At 37.4% G+C, this 21,682-nt stretch overlaps 1 protein-coding gene across 1 annotated transcript; it reads left to right on the plus strand.

Annotated features, from left to right (window-relative positions):
- The first annotated feature begins 14,270 nt into the window (after positions 1-14,270).
- Positions 14,271-15,895, plus strand: LOC148843987 (B-box zinc finger protein 32-like). The gene has a single exon (XM_088958601.1). It carries the CDS (start codon positions 14,778-14,780, stop codon positions 15,576-15,578), a length of 801 nt encoding a protein of 266 aa, XP_088814727.1. The 5' UTR covers positions 14,271-14,777; the 3' UTR covers positions 15,579-15,895.
- The last annotated feature ends 5,787 nt before the right edge of the window (positions 15,896-21,682 follow it).

A 21,682-nucleotide genomic window follows, 5' to 3' on the forward strand; every position in this document is an offset into this window, starting at 1 on the left:
AATGGGGAGCAAAATGATGTAACCCTTCTTAGAGAATAAAAACCTATATAGAAACCCCATGTAACAATTTAAGCTTTTAGGTTGAACAATCCCTTGAAATGGTATCAGAGCCTATTTGACCAAACGGTCTAATATTAAAATATTCAATCCTCACCCACATATAATTAATTAAATTTCATCACAATGCATGGGTGGACTTGTGCTTTTCCACGTTAAGCCCAATAAACTTTCGTGTGAGGAAGCGTGTTAGAGAACAAAAACCTATTTAAAAACCTCGCTTAACATCTTAAGCTTTTAGGTGAATGGTTATTTGAGAGTCCCCACTTTGTGAGGGACAATTAAGATAGGAGGAAGGTGATGCAAATTCTACATAAAGTGCAAATTTTTTTGTCTGGATCAGTTGAGCCACTGATCTTTTGTCTAGAGGAAAAAATGGCTCAAAGTTTTGGGCTGGGTTTCAAAACAATAATTTCCACCCTGCTGGTGGAACCCCCATTCTAGGATTGTCAAGAAGGCTTCAAATGACAAAGACCACTTCTCAAGCACATTGCATTGATTTGACAAACCTTCGAAGTGAAATAAAAACAAATCATCTCCGGACAAACTTTGTTGGAGTCTATCACTAGGATGCCTTCACCCTACTTCAAACCCATTTAGTGGTGGCCAAAAGTTGGGGAGCATTCTTGCAAGGAAAAAAAAGCAAGGGAGGCGTTTGGATTGATAAGAATTTGGATTTAAAGCTGGATTTGTCGATTTCAAGATTACCTCGATTCCATTTATTAAATGCATTCTTGGGTGCCAATGCTCAGTTTGTATTCCTTCCAAACTGAGTACAAGGAATTGGATAAAACTGGGAAAATCTAGTTATCATTTAGAAGCCATTAGAAATAGATGAAGTGGATTAGCTGAATTGCTTGTTGTGTTTTACCCTCCTTTTAGTTTGAAAGAAATTGCAGGCAAAGTAAGGGAAAGGTAAACCAAAGAGACCACAACCCAATTAACAATTTAGAGTGTTTGATAATAACTGAAGTAGTTTTTTTTTTCTGATAAGGAAAATATTTCATTAGAGAGCAAATTAAAATAATAAATAACATTAACTCCCCTTTGTCTTACAAGCCTCTTTGGACAAGAGTCCACAAGTGCCCTATAGCATATCCCAACCGTGTATTGGGAACATTTTTTATACTTGCTATTGGGAGATGCTCTCAATACATGGTTGGGATGTGCTGTGGGGCGCTTGTGGGGCGCAGATGTGAATTCAAGAGTGTGAGCTAGAAAATTCAACCCACACTTAGACAAAACAAAATTTAAAGACGACTTAGCAAAGATTAACAAGACATCATCTGAACCGCTAGGACTATGCCTCATAATGGCTTGGATAAGATGTAAACAGTTTTTTTCCAACACTACTTTTGACCAATCTGACATAATAGCAAAATACTCTTTGCACTTTCATATAGGCATAAATCATGTAAAATTAACTCTTCACATTGACCACACACAGGGCAGGGCATATCTATAAATGTACCTTCTCCTGAAGAGGTCTTTATCACCAACCACAGCATTTAAACAATATTTTAGAGAACTTTGATTTTTGGGTATACCAGAATTGGGTTTTCCACTTGTCTTTCCTCAAATTTACTATAGATTGGCTTTTATTTTCAAGAGGATATTCTAATATAACCAGGAAATAAGCAGGTTTCATAGAAAACTTTCAAATTTTGCTCAACAACCACACTAGATTTTCATCCTAGTCATGCAAGGCAAGCTTAAATCAAAATTGATGATGCACGATCTGTACTCTCCTAGCTGGAAGGCAGCTCAGACATTGGACTAACACGTGACTGGTCAAACTGCAAGAAGAACAATATCAGAGGTCTCGGGGTGCTTTACTTGGTGTGGGCACTCCGATGCTTAAGTTAGCAAAGAGTATTGTAGCGAGCCGGTTTGCTTATAAGTATGAGAGTATGAGAGCTTGATCACACGTACCTTATGAGGTTGGAGGTGATGCCCTTATATAGGTGAGCTGTCGTAGGCCTTACGAAACATATCCGAGATCTTTGGCCCACGTAACCAGGAGTCCGTTTTGCACCCAGAGAATATTTTGTGTGAGTTGATAAGGTTTATCGAGTCTATCTGATCCACGTAACTAATCACTGATCCCACTCCTCTCTTGAGCAGACCTCTACAGGACATAATATCATTCCATGCCAAAGAATGACCTCTTTTTGGGCTTACTTCCCAAAAATTTTCATTTCTTAAATATTTTTGGGTCACTATCTGAACCCAAAGATTTTCTTTTTTCATTTAGGACTTTCCACCCCAAATTTTCCAAGAAGCCTTCATTGGCCTACCCAAGATTCCTTAGGCCAAGTCCACCCTAGTGTTTGAAATTACACACCTTAGCCCAATTAATTAGGTACATAGCCCCCTATCCTTTTTGTTTGACTAAAGAAAATTGCTATGATTTTTATCCATCTCTTCAATGGTACATTTTGGAATTTTGAATGCCCTCATAATATATTGAGGGATCATATTTGAAGCTGATTTAATAAGAGTAGATTTACCCACAAGGGAGAGGGAATTCTTTTTCTACTCTGCAAGCTTTGTTTTAATTCTCTTAATAAGAAAATTGAAAGTATTTTTACAATATCTATTAGTAAAGATAAGGGCTCCAAGGTCCAAGGTACACTATTTCCAATTGGAATTTTAAGGATCTTTGCCATCATTTTTTGAAGCTTAGGGTGGATATCTTTAGAAAAGATAAGACTAGATTTTGTAAAATTTGGAGCCTAACTCGAAGCTTTAGCAAAATCATCAATTACATTCTTAATCAACAAACAAACTTGAACATTTGCTTTAACAAAAATCAAGCAATCATCCACAAATTGCAAAACTAGGATATAAGGGCCATTTCTTGAAGCCCTACACCCAATAGGACTATTGGCATTTGTATTCATCCTCTATAGATTGAGGAGAAGAGCTTCAACACATAAAACAAAAATGTAAGGTGAGAGGGGGTCACCTTGTCTAATACCCCTTGATGGATTAATCTCTCTAATTGGGATCCCATTAATCAAAATTTGGTACGAGTCAATCCTAATGCATTCCATCACCCATCCCACCCATTTGTGATGAAAATCAAATTTAAAAACAATATTCTCAATATAGTTCCAATCCAATCTATCGTAGGCCTTTTCCATGTCAATTTTATAGGCCATGATACCAGAACTGCCTTTCTTTTTCTTCATATTGTGAATCATTTCATAAGAAATAAGAACATTGTCAATAATTTGTCTACCAGGAACTAAAGCACTCTGATATGGGGATATGATATTTCCCAGATATGGCTTAATTCTATTCACCAATATTTTTTATATAAATTCATAAACCACGTTACACACGCTAATGGGCTTGAAATTATTAGCCGTTTCAGGGTTGTCAACTTTTACAATTAGGGTAATGAACATTTTGTTCAAGATCCTATTCATCTTCCCTGAGTGGAAAAAAAAAAAAAAAGCTTAAACAACACTACAAACAGATTGGCCAATGATAGGCCAAAATTTCTTAAAGAACATAACATTAAGCCCATCTGGCCTAGGGGCTTTAAGATCTTTCATAGAGAAAAAAGTTGTTTTAATCTCCTCATCCAAAATTTCTCTAATAATATCATAATTTTGGGTACTTGAAATATTAGGTCGAATAAGGAATAACTTTGAGGAATTCATTGATGCCTTCCATTTCCTTAGATTTATATCTAGCTTCGAAGATATCACCCAAAAGGCTAGCAATACTTTTGATGATCATTTAACCAATCACCATTCTCATATTTCATCCTGGAGACCTATTCCTGTTTCTCCTTATAGTTGTCGAAGTGTGAAAAAAGGAATTATTCTTGTCTTCTATCTTGGTCCAGTTAATACTAGATTTTTGGGCCAAATATATTTCTTCACGGGTTAGAGTGGAGTTTAAACGCTTTTGAAGGGTCATTTTTAAGTTGACTATGGAATATTACTTGGTTCATCCAACATCATGGATTGAACTTCTCCAAGTTGCTTAAAAATACCTTCTTTTAGTTTAAAAATATTTCCTCTTTTTTGTTCCAAACTTTTAATTTCCTAGCAAGAACATTTCGTTTCTTTATAAATTGATTGGCTTTTGAACCTCCAAAATCCAAACACCAGTCCTAGTTTCCATCAAAAAACAAATATCAAATTTGTAAGAAATAGCTAACTCATAAACTTGACATCTTAACCGGGGTCTTCCAGCCCCTCTAACGTTCCACGTCAATATCTTCATTTGAACTCTCTATGTTATTCAGACCCATATTGTCCCTTATAGCCATGTCATCTTGTTCCCTAGAATCGTTGATTTTTACATCCATTAGAGCCTCCTAGAATTGGGGTCTTTCTGCAACTCCTGACCTTTCCAATCTTCATCCAAAGCATCCTCAACCTCCAATCTACCCTCATTGAGGTCATCTTCTCCTTCATCCTCCAATTTGTTTTTGTTATTCATGTTCTTGAAGGAATTTCTTTTATCGTGATTGTTCTAGACTACCACATCTTTTTTATTACTTTTAGTGGAATCACCCTTACAAATCTAGAACTATTTTGGATTCAGAAGGGGACTGGCTCAATAGCCATATGGTTAGGATTAATGAATCCGGATCGATTAGCTTTTTTAACCCTGTCTTGCCTCTAATTTTTAGCTTGGATCCAGTCCTAAATCTTGTTGTTAACATTTTTGGCCATACATATTACCATCTTCTTGTAATTAGTTCTCACTTGCCTCCTTGCAGTGCCATTGTGGTTTTAATGGACCACAGTCCATTCTTCTTTATTTTATTGAAGCTCTAGACACGCACTTGCTCTGTGCCTATGCCATCCACAGTTCAAGTATAAGTCAAAAATATTCTTGTAGAAGATCTTGATTTTGTTTTCTTGACCACCCAATGTTAGAGGGATTTGGAGTTTGAATGGACGAGAGATCAATACGAACACAAACACATGGGTATTTCGCTCAATGGAACTCCTCAGTATTGGAATCCAATTTGACAACCACACCAACATCCTACAAGATCACCTCAAGGTTATCTCTCTACCAACAATCAAGCGAAAGACCCGAAAACTGAAGGCATAAATCAGCTACTTCAATCTTCGTTGTGAGAGGGTTGAGTCTACTTCTCCATTTGAAAATAACAAAGTATTTCCTATTGATGAACCATGGATCATCTTTTAAGATATGTTCATAGTCATCTGTAGGGGAGAAGAAAAGTAAGAAGAAACCATTTCCAATTGAATAGATATCAGTTTTACCTCTTAAGCCTCAATTCATCACTCTCTCCGTTATCATCATGATAGGCTCAAGGTCCCCTAGAATCTTGGCCAGGAGACACCTATCCCACTAATTATTAGTCTTCCTCAGTTTTTTTTTTTTATCTCATCCAAATTTACCGGTTTGGTAAGTTTTGAATTCCTCTCTATATTGACCCCATAACCATAGCCACCTTGTGATAATTGTTCAAAGTCTCTACATGTAGAGCTTCATTGAGGGGTTTTCTAGCTTTACTAGGTTCACTTTGTTCAAAGGAGCCTCTGAGCCTTTTCTCCATTGTGCAAGTGTTTCCAAAAGTAGGCTCAGAGGTGTTAAATTCTTTACTGAAGTTGTTGTGTATATCACTACAATGCTTCGGGACGTGCTCATTTATAGACTTGGTAGTGCATTATTCTTCATTAATATCATTATTGCTGGTGAAGCTTAAGACCATAGGTGAAAATGTTTCTAAGTAGGGCCTCCTTGTAGTTAGACTTGGAGGGATTAATAAATTCATCATTAATAATCATACCTCCTCGACTGGATTTTGTATTGAGACAGGGGGATTCCTTCATGCAAGTATTCAACGTAAGGGGTCAAGTAAATTCCCCTTCTAATCGGGGACGAGGTCTCTCTATCAATTTTGTTAGCACATAATCATGATTACAAGCTTGGTAGTTAACTTTTGGGTTGGCTCGTGTCACATGGCTTCAATTGAAATGCTATTTTTCAATCTAGATAATTCTAGTTAAATCGGAGAGCCAAAACATCACTCGTTATTGTCTTTATCCCGTTCATCTGAGATGAGGCCCCTTCAATCTTATTCCCATGCATCCCATTACTCTTAAGCCCATGCAATAATGAGCCCTCTATTGAGAGGTGTCCCAGAGTCTTTTTGTATGCTTCATTAATGCATGTTTCAAGAAACTCATAGTTTCTCCTTATTTGATATTCAAACATTTTAATCCTTTTGTTAATTATTCCATGCCATGGTAAAAATCTATGGTTGTTCTTAATCTGGTCCCAGAGCAACATTTATCTACACTTCAAGCTTAAAAATTGCACGTCTGAGCTAATCTGACTGCAAATAGAAGGGACTTCGCAAGCAGGACAATCCTTCACCCTATCCCTCATCTCACAGTTGTATCCCCTAGAAGCATGGAAGTTTTTTGACAAAGGAGGGTTTCCTTTAATCTGATTACAAATGCTACCTGCAATGTGTAATTTGGATCTGTAACATCGCTTCTACGATTATTTATCAATTTTAGTACAATTTTTCCTTAAGAATATTTCAACTATTTCTAAGTAGTTATCCTTTGCTTTGTGGAATTTGCACTCGTCCAGTCTATGATGGATTTTTTCCATCATCTTGATTCCATAGGACTTGATATCTTGGATGTAAAATGGGAATTCACCATTATTTTTAATGGACTTATCCCCAAACTCCTTAGAATGGAAAGCATTGCATTGGTCCTTAATGTATTTTTGGACACGCAATCTGTGTTTCATCTTATTACCTTTAACTCCCATGAACCAACCTATATAAAATACTGTGAGAAAACAACCAACAAGAAACTAGAAAGAAAACTAGGGGCACAAGACAGCAAGAGGAAAAAGAAGACAAGCTAAAACTAAAAAAAGCTTCTAACTAAATCTAGCTAAAATAATGCGATAGAAAAAACTACTAAGAGAAAACCAAAAAACAACAAAAGAAAACTGAAACAGGTTCAGGTCTTCCTCCCTTATTTCGTTCATTAACGACAAACATCTCCCATCTACAAATGCCTATATGATGTTTTACATTTATGAGTGTATACTTCCAAAGATACATCTCAAAGGAGGACAAAGTCAATTCTTTTGTCTAGTCATTCTTTTCGTGCTTTTTGCATTTTAGAAGTCTGTCAAAATTAACAACTTTTAGGTATTTTTAAGACGCTCAAGGTTGAGCCTTCTCCCAATTCGCAATCAAGATGGTTCAAGTTGTCATTTGTGTCACAACTGCAAACTTCTCTGGTTTGATCACTAAGAAACAGGGAACTAGGTCTAGGAATACCAGATTGACTCCGTTATCAAGGAACCTTCAAATTATATTCAACATTCCTTATTACGTGCATGCAAACAGAAGCAAGGCTCAATGAGCCAAATGAGATAATCCTTATTGCGTTCACAGTTCACACTTAACAATTTTGCAACGATGACTGCTCTATTCAAGTTCTAAGACCTATAGTTCTAGTCTATTAAATCACTGACCCGAGATGGATCTAGGGGTCTTAAGCTAAGACCCATTGACTTCAACCCATTAAGAGTAGGAATTGAGGGAGAGTCCCAAATGGACACCTTATCACCCTTGTTTATAGACTAAGGAATCCCTTTCCCTAATAAATCTCTCCCAACTAGCAAGTTTTTCTAACCCCATGAGCCATTATAAGTGAGCCTATCATCTAGGAAGGTTTTCTTATCAAAGTATCTATCTTTCATGACTGCAACCCATAAATTGTTTTTAGAGGTGCATAAGCTCTAAGCTAACTAATTCCACAAGTAAAGCAAGGTTGAAGAGGTCTAGATCCTGAATCCAAGACCCCCATCCAATTTGTTTCATAAATTTATTGCCACATTATACAATTAAATCACTTCTTCCCTTTTGAGCTACCCCACCAAAACTATCTTTGCCTCTTGGATATGGCCTTGCATGTTTTCTTTGGGACAACATCGTGTAGGAAGGTAAAGACCCAATCACTCTAATTTTAACAAAACTTCCTTACCTATAGGGGATAGATGTAGATGGTTTCAGGCCTTGGTCTTGTTATCAACTCTATCAATTAATTAGAAGAGGTTATACTCTGATCTTTCCCTAAGTTCATTGGCATGCCCAAGTAGTAGACTTGTTAACAATCCTAAAATGCAAAGATTTGAATACGATCTTTTGTAATTTTAGATGCAAGTTTTTGCTAAAGAAAGCTTTAGGTTTTGAAAAATTTAACCATTGGCCCAAAGTAGTTCCATAAGTTTTAGTTCCTTCGAAGATGTGGACTACTTGGCTTATGTTTATTCTTGAAAATATATAGCTATCATCTACAAAAAACATGTGAGAGACGATAGGACAATGCTTATTAAGTTTGATTCTAGAAATCTTTTTTTTTTTTTTGCAAAACCAAATGAATTGAAAAAGCCAAGAACACATCTAAAACAATCAAGTGCAAGTAAGGAAAAAGGAGATCACCCTACCTTAGACCCCTACTTGGGTAAAATTTGCTAGTTTGACTTCCATTTACTAGGACCTTATAGAAAATTGTAGAAATGCACTCCATTAGCCAAGCAATCCACTTATTCCCAAAACCCAACCAATGCATCACTTCTTTAAGAAAATTCCATTCAACCTTATCGCATGCCTTGCTCATATCCAACTTTTAGGGCCATATAGCCTTTCTTCCCTTTTGTTTTTTCAAGTAATGGATAATCTCATGAGTAAGGCAAACATTATCATGGATAAATCAACCTAAAACAAAAGAACTTTGATTTATCAAGGAGAACATTCTTGAGCATAAGTTGGTTGCTCATGATTTTTATTACAATTTTATACACGATGTTGTAAAAGTTGGTTTGCAATGGCCTCTTAGGCCCATTTTCTTTAATAATTCACATGCATAGGTGTTGCATGGCCTCTTAGGCCCAATTATTGTATGGCATGGGACCCACAAAGGTATCATGCAATTCTATAAGGGTTTATCCCATGTTTAGAAAGTGACAAACTAAATTCATTGCATAAGGGCAATGAACTCCTGAGCCAAACAAGTTGGGCTTAGTATGAGCCCAACACTTAAATTTAAGTGATCATTGGGTTCAGTAACCCTATGAACTTCTTGCCCATAACTTCTTAGCTCTTAATAATCAAAACACTACTTACAGGGAAGTACCGCTTCCTTAACTATAAAATGTAGTGTCACACTCTCTACTTAAATGGATGTTGGGATTAAAACCTTTTGCAAAATTTTTCAGGGAAACAACATAATATATGCATAAATATATTTTGCAAATCTGTTTTCAAATATTGTTGAAGTTCATTATTGATAGTTTTAGGTTTCAATCAAAGAGAATGTAAATCTTGATATTCACTTTGTCTGACAAAAGGTTTTACCTTATCACTATGACCACCCACTTAGGTAATAATCTAAATTGCTCTAACATGCTCACGTATTTGATCCTTGATGGATTTCACTAGTTGGTATATCAAAAGCAACTCAATTCAAGACTTAGTGTAGTAACATAATCAAGTGTAGGGTTTACTTGCCAAATTTTCCCATCTATCTCCAAGTTAAATGCTTCTTGAAAACACTCACTAATCGTGCTTAGGGTCTAACCCCAGTAGCTAAGGCAAGTTGTTCCACCAATTCGGTAGCACACTAGTGTCCAATTCAAGGAGTAATTCACAGAAACACATCAATCTGAACATAAAACAATAATATACTTATATTATTCAAATATAAATATTTGTGCACATTAATTTGATTATAATTAAGGGCATAGATTGTCTAATAATAACAACTATAGAAATAATCTTTGTGCAAAAGTAGTTAGAAAAAGTAAATGAACAATGAAAATAAAATAAGTACTTGTTAGTGCACTTAATAGAAAGTTATCAAGGAAAGTAAATAATTGTACAAACTTAAATCAACAAGCAAGCAAATCACAAAGAAAACAACATAGACACTACACATAAGACATTTATTGAGGGTTATCCAACCAACCTACACCTTCTACCTTAGGCCACCTCTTGAGGGTTTTCACTAAAACCCAGTTGGACTTCCCGGTGCCTGCAATACCTTGGTAGAACTTGCAGGTGCCTACCCAACCTAACTTGGTAGATCTTTCAAGTCTCTACCAAATGGCAAAGGAGGACTTAATCAATTGTGAGAGAACTTGGGAGTCCTTTAAGGCAATTCCTAACTAGTAGGGGTATTAGGGATATTTTAAAAAATTTGCCCATTTATAAATTAATCAGAATATACAAATCAGTTCATCCAACCAAACATCCCCTTGATTATTATATCCAAAGAAAATTGGAAAAGAAACATCCTCTAACCAAATGTCCCCTCAACTTACTCTTATGATTCTCTTATTCTCTATAAACCAAATATATCCTTATTGATTTTTGAAGAGTCAATCTTAGAAATGGGATTTCACACATGATTTGGAAAACTAGTTGATATGATAAATCTATAAATCAGAACCTATCAAGTGGACTCCTCCAACCAAATGACCTCTTTGATTAAATATTCTATCATAAAAAAGTTGGAAAGGAAACATGATTTCAATCTAATTCCGCTCCCATCAATATCCCACTAGTAGAGATAAGGCCGCAAACGGTATTTGGTTGTCCAAAATCGAACCATTTAAAGTTGAATCAAAAGAGTTTTTTTTGTTCACTCCATCCATAAAGTTTAGTACAGTTGGTACAATAACGGGTGGGGGAATTAATCAAAATTCAAGGGGTACTGAATAATAGGTGGAGTTGTTGGTAAATAAAACCGAAAAGCTAATAAAAATATTCGAGGTGGATTGAATTCTAAATTTCCCTTAATCACATGTATAGATCAAATTAAATCCAATTTGATTTAATTTAAATATAATACTCATATATACTTAAAATTTGGGGAGAATGGCAGTTCAGCCCAGGGCCAGAATTTGTAGGCCGAAAATACTATGGGGTAGGTGTTAGCATTCATGGGCAGCATTGGTGCATCGAGTGTGGGTTGTTGATATTTTGAATGTTTATAGCTCTGTAGTGGAAATCAGAAATCTGCATTGGGCCTGTTCGTACTTTTTCGTAAAATTTATATTGTATTTATTAGTAATGATGGTTTAAATGTAGTGTTTTTTTTAAATTGTCATCGGATCAAATTTGATGCAAATACTTTTCAATTCATTTTGTTGATTAGTCTCAGTTTGGAAGGAGTAAAAATACAAATATATATGGTGCAAATACATACAAAATAATACAAAATATAAGTGATGGAGGATGATTTGACCCAGCATGATTTGACCCGACCCCTTGGGACAGTGACACATGGACTTGACTTGGCACAAGCAAACGACTTAGTACCGTAGCATGACTATGACTAAGTGACGAGCCTGTAGGACAACTCGCTATGTCATAGCTCGCTATAAGGGGAGCTCACTACAACGCGAGCTCAAGGTCCCCCAAGCTACTGAAAGGGAATACTCCAAGACAAATCTATCCCAGCTCATGAGCTAGGATAACCAACTCGCTCCAACACTTAGGCAGGAAAACTGCCCCAAAGACAACCTTGAGAAGGGTCACCTCGAAGTACTCCTAGGAGCTCGCTACAAAGTAGCTCGTGACAGGATAGATCACTACAAGGTAGCTTGTGGCTAAGGGACGCGATGCTTTTAGGAAGCTTCTATCTGACAAGACTGTACCTGTCAGACTGTGCAACGTCTCCTGATCGACGGCACAGTCCCTACCAATTCAACAGACTGCACCCCACGTTTATCGATAGATGGTGGTGTGCCTGTTCTTCCAGAACGTGTCACTCACCCGATTGTGTAGTACCCTACAACCGTCACCTGCGCAACCCTGGCAGGTAACGGCTGTGACAGAAGCCCAGTGGCAGTTACGCAAAGCTCCCTAGTTAAAGGGAAGCTCTCTCTTGAACATCAGAGATCCAATCTGAAAACTTACTTGCTCTCGAGCTAATCTTGAGAACTTAGTGATCCAGCGCGACCTACACTCTTAGCCTCCTTACACTCTTTGTTTTCTCCCCCAGCGTTCTAACTTAAGCTTCGAAGTATTCCCGCTGAGCAAATCCCCCTGGAATCCTTCATCTTCTTCCTCTCAAGTGTCGTCCGTTGCCAAATAAGAGCCAGTCAGCAGCCAAATAGGAGTGCCCGAATCGTACCGCATCAATAAGGTTTTACACTCTACAAATTTGTATTTGTACTCCTTCCAAATTGAGCCTCAAGTAGTATACTAAATTCATTTTTATTTCAAATTATTAATAACATATTCATATTGTAACCCTTTAACTTTCATCTATCTATATTATATAATAAAAGATAGGTAACTTAAATCCAAAAAATCTAAATATCATATATCATATATAATTAATACTTGCACACGTATATAGGTATCTTGCACACTAATATGATACAATGTGTATTCCACAACCCAAACACAGCCTAATTGATGGATAAATAAAGAACCAATGGCCCGTCCCTTCTCCTAATGGCAATAAATGTTTTGCTCAGCGATCATATCACAATTGACAATCCCCAATCTTACGAGAATCTACAACATGGACCCCACTTCATCACATCAGTCAACAGGATCCATCCCATCCATCGGTTAAGTGGGAGTGTGGGACCTATCATGCCCATCCCTGCTGTACCCCTCCTCGTCCTCTTCTCTCAAAGCTTCCAGAAAACATCGAATCTGATTGGCTACAACCTGACAATCCCATCCCATCGCACGTGCATCCACACTCACCCCATATTTAAGAAATATAAAAATTCCATTCCCGTGGCTCCCTCACTCCCCCTCCCTCTATCAATGCAGCTCGGAAAGAGAGGAGGACTGAGGACAAAGGAGAGAGAAACCAGAAAGCGAGAGGAGAGAGGAGAGAGAAAAGGCAACACATTTTCCTTTTTTTTTTTTTTTAATTTCTTCTTGGTGGTGGTTCCCTCCTCTTCTCAGCAGTCGAGCCGTGTCCCGTTTTTTCCTCCCTTCCACCCATCTAATCGGACGTGGGGCCCACAAAATCATTCCAACTTCACTCCAACCTCGTGTTACGCCGGTACTCTTCCTACGCACAACCACCGCCTTCCAATCTGGCCCTCCCTCAACCGCCCATTCCCACCCTCCATTACCTCATTCACACCTGGCATCTGTGGCCATTAATCCCTTTGTGTACTCCACAAGTAATCAACTAATCACTCCCCCCCCCTTTCTGTGGGCGGCTCCGATATCGCCACGTTATGTAGGTCCCCCACTTTTGCTGTTTCTGGACTGAAATTGACCACAATTGCAATTGCTCCCCCACCCCCTCTCTCCACGCTTTTCCTTTTTAAAGCAAAACCGCAACACTGTTGTTTTTACGTAAATACCCTTCTACGGAATGACCATAATGCCACTGGATATTTCCCGAAGCATCAATGATCGAACCGAACTGTGAAGTGAAACCGTAGAACTAGAACTGGAACTGAAGCCATTCTGTCTTTTTTATATCCGCTAAAAATAATTGGGTAAGATCCATCCAGCCATGTCACCTGTATTAAAATGTTTGTGTCCGTTTCGAATCTGAAATAGCTTCATTTTTACGAGGGCATTCTCGTCATCTTGACTTCTGAAGACGTGGGGGGGTTGGGGTGGGGCCAGCAGAGAGAGCGGTTCAGTTTTAATGAACCATGTCCATCAATCAATATTCAATAGTAGAGGATTCGGTGGCAATTTCGTGAATTTATTGCTTTTTGCAGATCTCCTGGTGATTTGTCGTGACGCGTCCCGTAACTGGGACGTGGTTGCATTCTGCCACGTGTCCTCCTAAAATGTTGCAAAGCCTCCCAAGGACGAATTCCGTGGGCCCCGCACTCAATTGGTGAAGAAGATATTTCTGGTGGTACCAACTTCTCGTACAATAATTAATTAATTTTTCATCCCGAAAAATAATAAAATCCTCTTTATCCTTATTTCTTTCTTTCTTTAATTATCAAAATATTGTGCAACTGCAGCAGACCGTGCCTGCTGCTCACAGATCTAGAAGCAAGATAAAGACTTTGACGTGTGCCGCGTGGGAAACATGCAATCAAGTGGACCCACAGAGACATCCGCTCAATCCTCGCCTTTTGATCTTGAAAATCTCTTGGTAGGGCCACCCACGCCTAATACCGAAATTTGACCAAGGATCTATTGAGTAGTTGACACGTGGCGACTTCGTCGCAAGGAAATTTTTAATTAAAAATTGGGATTTGGGAAAAATAAAAAGGAAGAAAAAGAATTAAAATTTAGCAGTTCGAGGGGGACGAGGTTATGTGAACAAGGAAGGCGGAAGATAAGGAGAGGCAGAGCGTATATAGCTAAACGAAGCGGTCCTTCTCTTTCCTCAAATTCCCGAAAACCGTCTCTTCAATACCACTCCCGGTTTTCTCTAAATACCGCTTTTCTCGCTTCTCACTCTTTTAAAGTCTCCCTCTCTTCTCTTCACCTCTCTCTCTCCCTTTTCCATTCTATTCGGAACTTCGATTTCAGGCGGAACCCTAGAATCTCTCCTCTCGTTTTCCCGCGATCTTCTCCAATTCGCCGTGTTCTGGCCGGATCATTGGCGGATTTCGGCGGCTCTTCCCGTCTAAATCGCCGGGAAACTTGTCCGAAGGTGCGTTCTTGGTAGGCGGTTTCGGGGCTTGGGTTTTGCTGCAGCGTGTAAGTGGGTTTAGGGTTTCTTTTGGAGATGAAAGAGAGGGTCTGCGAGTTGTGTAGTGGAGAAGCTTCTCTCTACTGCTCGTCAGACTCGGCCTTTCTGTGTTGGAACTGTGATGCCAGGGTTCACGAGGCGAATTTCTTGGTTGCTCGGCATGTCCGCCGGACTGTTTGCATCAAATGCAAAGGATTCGACGGTAAACGCGTCTCTGGCGTCGGATTCCGGCCCGTGCAATCGGTTTGCCGGTCGTGTTCACCGGAAACGGGCGATGAGGATCCTGAGTATTCATCTTCGTCGTCATCTTCGGCTTGTATCTCCAGCTCTGAGTCCCGCGCTGTTGCACCACCCAAGAAGATCGATTTTGATCGACGGCGGCAGGACAAGATTGGTTGCTTGAGCTCGGTTACGGAGGTTTCCGGCGACGACTTGTCGTCGAAGAAAACGATGAAGAAGAGAACGAAGGTACCGAGATCGAGAGCTCCGGCGAGCCTCGACGTGAATGCGGAGGGCATTCTCGTAAGTTGGTGCAGAAAACTGGGGCTGAAGAATATCTGCTCCGTCCGTCTCGCTTCGCACGCCTTCGGCATTTGTCTACATGAATTGACCATATTACCCTTCCGGGCCTCCCTGGCTGCTTCTCTCTGGTTCTCGCTGAAGCTATGCGAGGGCAGATCTGCGTCCACGTGTCAAAATCTGAAGAGGCTGGAAGAGATATCCGGAGTGCCCGCCAAGCTGATCCTACTCGGCGAGGCGAAGCTCTCTCGGGTGCTGAAGATCAAGAGGTCTCAGCAGCACGATCTGGAGGAAGGTTGGGCCGAATGCTCCGATTGATTCGCAGGTGCTAGTCCACTTTATCACGTGTCTTTGATATGCTTAATTTAGAGGGTAAGATTAAAGAAGATATCAGGATATTATTTAGATTTTGTAAAAGAAAAAGAAGGAAGAGAAAATGGCAAAAATGTCCTCACACATGACTGTAGGTGTTGTTTGTAATTATTTGTTTCTTTTTTTTTTTTTTTCTGTTTAATTTTCACTAACTTTGGTGGCTTGGTTTTGGGGGAGAAATATGATGAGTGAAGTGTGCACTGTAGGTGGATGTGAGTGTTTGGATGGAAACAAATACATTGAATATGCTTTTTTCACTCTAATGTGTTGGACTGGTGAGATGATAATTCTAAGTGGGTCCCGTCAAACCATGAATTTGGGTTCGTAGATGAATGACATCTGGAAGGCTAATGAGATGAGAGATGTTTGTTTTCTGTTTGATGGTGATCTGAGTGATGGATTAATAGTTTGATAAGCAGCAGTTATTAATAGTTAGTTGTTTTTTTACCCAACCTAATCCAAAGTCCAACCCAAGTGCTGAAGCTTGAAGCCCCAACTCTAACCTTAGCTCAGGTACCCAACTTAACATTCAATCCAGAATTCCTCAGTTTAGTTCCTGTTTGGGATGGCTTTTGTATTTGGGGCAAGCTGTGTTGTGGATAAAGCTAGTTAGAGTAGTTTCATATTAATTCTATCGTGCAGAGGACCTATGTTGTTTAATATAATCTTCACCAAATAAAATTTTTAGAGGTATTTGCGAGGGCTCCAAATGGGTTTTCATGCAGCGGCATCTTGCTTTGCAAGGTGGGTTTTACACGGAAATCCTAGAAGAGATGATCCTTGAAAGCCAGAGTTAAAAGCAGCAGCTCAATGTGATGTGAGGGAGTCTTATCGAATAATATTCTCACCCTTGGAATGTTACCTTCGACGATATAAGAAGGGCACGACCTCACGCGAGGGGCCCCGGCCCCTCTTAGATTAAAAAGTTACACCGTCTCCTCTCGGCATACTTAAAACAAGGAACCCGATAAAACAAAGTTGCTTCTTTTTCTATTATCGGTTGGCTTCTCCGCAAGCAACCATATCAAGGCCACATATTTTAGGAATCCGGCGCTTTCCTCAAAAATTAAATATCAATAAGGTCTAAGGGTGGGTGATTAATCTTCAATAAAAAAATGACCAACATGAGGTCAATGTCTGTTGGAGGCATGAATTAGTTGTGGATGCAATTTAAAGTTGCGAGAGAAGAATCAAATCACCGCAGAAAGAGTTTTGGACGATATCTTATGGGACTTGGTCATTGCTCTCATATCGTCCATATGTTTGTGTTAATTGAATAAAATAGTTGGACAGAGCCGCAAGGATACACTTGTTATCATTATATATATGTTTATTTGTTTCAAAAGAGTTTCAATGTATCTGACACATAATGTGACAGAAACCCTGTCCGTCGTCCCTTTCTTTTTCTTCCTACAAAATTTCTTTCTTCTTCTCCATGAAATTTTGACACGTGTCAAACTTGTTGACCTCTCCACCTCCTTTAATTTCTTAACCCCGCTCACCGGCCTAATCAATCACTGTTTTGTTCGAGTGTTGAGATGCTCAGATAGACAGCCACTGAAGTTATTCTTATTGCTTACTTCCTCCCCTCAAAACCTGCCTTGTAACAAAATTCTCCTTCTAGTTCAGAATTCATTTTTAGATCATCCTTGCATTGAACATGAAAACATTGCATTATCTGCATAAAAAAAATGAAGATAATAAAATGAAGGAGAATGAATTCTATTAGCCATATGGCATTCAATTGCCACAAACATAAGTGCTTATTTTTCCTTCATTTTCTTTTAAAATTTTAAAATATACCATCCGAAAACATTTTTATTAAATTACTTTTATAAAACACTTTCATAAAAGTAGTTTTATGAAAGCACTTTTATAAAAATATTTTTATAAAAATACCCTTACGAAAACACTTTTACAAAAGTACTTTCATAAAAGTTCTTTTGTAAAAATGCTTTCATAAAAGTGCTTTCATAAAGGTACTTTTATAAAATTCAACTAGGGATAATTTTATAAGGAGTATTTTAAAATTCAACTAGGGATAACTTTGAAAGAAAATTTTGAATAAGTGCTTATTGTATAAGCACTTAAAACAAAGCTGAAAATTTGGACTTAAAAAATATGCCCTTATTTTAAAAATAAGCACTTATTTCGAGCTTATTTCCCAAATACCAATAAATTCTTAATGGCCCAAATAAGCACATATTTTTAAGCATTCCAAAACATGGCCTAAGACTAACAAGTTTGAGAATATGAGTTCGAGTTTGAGATTCGATGGTGGCACAAAAAAATGGTCAAAGGTTAGGTTTGCCATTTTTTTGGTATTATCATGGAGATTGCATGCGTAGGGATGGAAATTTTTCCCATCCCTAATGGGGACCCAACTTCCCTAACCTGATAGGGTCAGGGATGGAGATTGTTTTGGCGGGGCGGGAACATGGATAGGGATTAATAGGAATCCCCGATTGAGGTCGGGGATGGGGATTAAGGTCCCCACCCTGATCAAGCATTCCTATTAATTTTTATTTATATTATTATATTATTTGTATTATATATAACAATGCATATATAAAATATTATTTATAATTTAAAATTTTTATTTATTTTTCAAAAAAAATATTGTTATATAAAAAAATTCAGGGATTCGGATCCTCATGAGGATCAGGGATGAGGATGGGGTTAATTTCAGAATTAACGATGGGGATGGGGAATGTAATCCCCGCCCCGAACCCACCCTGTTGCCACTCCTATGCATATGTGACCACTAATCTTGTCATGGATAGCTTGCAATTATACGGGTTTGATCCCGACACCGAATGATCATCCAAACTGTACTATCAGCTTAGATGTTTGTATCTAGTGCACCCTTCTTGAAACCCCATTATGGTAAGGACTAACATTATAAAGTAAACGTTGTTTCATGCTTCCTTGACAAAACATTTATCTTATTTTTTATCCAATTTCATTCTTGCCTTATTTTAACGACTTATCTCCTTTTTATTGTTAAAATGCCCCTATGAAAATAACTGAGTTTTTAATTACAAAATGGAAATAAGTTCTTAAAATAAGGAATGCCACATGCAGCATTAACAAGATTGGTTACTTTCTCTTGTATACAATCCAAATTTAACATGAAGACAGAAAAGAAAAAGATAAGATCAGGATTATTCTTCGGCATGAATGTTTTTGTTTATCTTGTTCTTAAAATACAGTGTCAACCAAAAATACAATGACATGTTCAAACTTTATTATTTTCTCAAAACAAAATGAAAAGAAACAAAAAGAAAAAGTTGGTTTAATTATGGAAATTTTTCAAATTTCAAAGGAAAACTCGGGCTATTATTCACTGTGCTCACAAACACTGAAATTATTTTTAATCCCCTTTTGCATGTTTTATCCCTAACGCTGCATTTGGAAGTGATGCAAATATGTGTAAATGCAAATTAGAGTGTAAAACGGTTTATATAAATTGCAAAGTTGGGTTAGTTTTGCATTGATAAAATTACTTTCTTACCAAACATACTTTTAGCTATAATTGATGCAAATACAAATTCCAATAAAACATTTTTTTTTTTTCAAAAGCCCACTTGAATGCAAATTTACTTCTTTTTTATTGATGTATTTTTACATCTTATTATCAATGTAAATATGCATTGATCTATCATTTGTCAATTTAAAAATGTAATGTTGCCAAATACACAAAAAAGTAAACCAGAGTGGCATCGTTTCCAAACACAGCTTAAGGCCCAGTTTGAAAGGAGTATAAATATTAATATGTAGAGTGTAAAATCTTATATTTTATATTATTTTGTATGTATTTATACTGTATATATTTATATCTATACGCTTTCCAAAATGACCCTGATATTTAAACCTTATATTTATACCATATATATATATATATATTTGTGTTTGCACTCTTTGCAAACTAAGACTAAAAGAATGTGGATCACACAAAACCACATGTCACATCTAAACTGACTTGGGTCCAAATTACAAATAAAAACAAAATGAAAAAAAAGCAGAATTATATCCGGTTAATAAAAATCTCTATCTGATTATTATTTCCTTATTAAAACATGATATCAAATCCAAATCAAAACTTCAATCACATGTTTCTGATTTCATTTCTAAAAGGAAATAAAAGGGGTAAACTCTTTTTTACTATTGGGGTGTTTCATTTTACTACCTAAACTTCATTTTTGCCAAATTCCCCCCTGAAATATAATAGGTTAAGCAAATAAGTACCTCTATTAAAATTCCTTTAGGAAAAATGTAATGAAAATGTCCCTCAAATCACCCTTCTGGATGTTTTTTTTTTCAATAAATAGGGCAGATAATTCCACTTAATTGGGTTTAGCCATGTTATTCTACCTAAATATGAAATGAAGAATATAAGGAAAAGGTAATTTGGGCATTTAAAAATGTCTATACATCACATGATGTGCACAAGGACATTTTTCATCTATTTTTTCCTGTTGTAATGCTAATGGATGTGCAAGGTGCCATTCAAGGTCTCCTGCTGGTTGTAATGGAGACCAGGATCGAATTCCGTTTGCCCCTGATACGAACAAATGAAGAGTAAAAGGACATTAATGTGATTGATTGAAATTTGGATTTAACGTGGACCCCCTCTGTTAGAATCCTCTGACAAGAGGTACAAAAATGTCTAAAATACCCATGCAATTACTATTGAGAGTAGTTTTTTTTTTTTTTTTTAAAAAAAACAATAGAAAGTTTATAAACAAACAAAAAGGGTAGAGTTAAAGTTGTAGCTTAACCTTTGAGTGACTGATAGAAATGGCAAATTTAAAAAATAAGTCAATTTCAAAAAAGAAATTGGAAGGGTCTGAGATAGTGATTCATATGAAAAAGAGAAAATTTGAAATATACATTTTGGTTAAAAGTTACTGCATGGGGGGTATTTTGAAATTTCATACCCTCTTTTCTTAATATTCTTAACAAAGAGAGTCCACTTGCAACTATGTCATAAAGTTCAAAGAAGATGATTACAATTTTCAAACTTCAAGAGAGGTTTCAGCAATTTACCCACTTAAAAAAAATAATTAAAAAAACATTTTAAAAAGAATCAATCTTCCCCCTGTTTTTTCCCAAGTCAGAATAGAAAAAATAACTGAAAAAGCAAAATTGAAGAATACTCCCTGAATAAACCTGTGAATTTTTCCTTTCCCAAAATACCGAATCAAATATACCCAAACCAATCCGTATCCCTCGAATCTGGGCTGCATTTGTCAGGCATATCAAAACTTTTAAATGGACCCATTCCATTGACAACCCCTAGAAAAGAATTCACATCTATTTTGGACAAAGCAATCTGAACCATTCAGCTGTTAGGACACCCACCCCCACCAAATTCATTTTAATGGGTTGAATCCGGACGTGCCCATCAATTCTCATCATCCAATTGTAAGGCCACTCGATTGTCCACGCCCAGAAGAAAAAAAAAAAAAAAAAATCCCTTGTCTGGTTTGGACTCTTTTGGACAGAAACAACCCAAGCTGGAGCTCTGGTCTTTTGGTTGCTTCCTTCACGAAATGAAGAATGGAGTGGACAAAAGGGGCACCACTCCATGACTAATCGTCATCCCCAGATCAGAAGCAGTGATGATATTGTCTCCCATTTACGTAGATACCATACGGCCACTAATCATGAATGCAGCTGCTTGGATGTAATAGCCAAACAAACCCACAATGAAGTGGATACAAAAGTGTGCACGTTTCTATTAAAACACCCCCTTTCATCCATGTGTTTGTCAAAATGTCTTGCTCAGCTCCTTTTGGCTTTTGCTCTTGCCTGATCAGGGCACACCCTCAGTTTTTGATGGATGGGGTACATCCCTCGTGGAAAGACAATATTACCCCCCAGTAAGGTAACAGGGTTCATGGGTTTACCTGTCTTTTCAATGCATCACTTTTTTGGCCTATGCACTAAGGTATGTTCCCTAGGTCTATCAATGGGTCAGGTCTGAATAAACTGATTAACTAAAATTATCTTATATATTGTTTGTCGAATTTATAATTTTAGACAAA

This window comes from Nelumbo lutea, chromosome 8, assembly GCF_056320005.1.
Source record: "Nelumbo lutea isolate HS-2025 chromosome 8, American lotus-T2T, whole genome shotgun sequence".
Lineage (NCBI taxonomy): Eukaryota > Viridiplantae > Streptophyta > Magnoliopsida > Proteales > Nelumbonaceae > Nelumbo > Nelumbo lutea.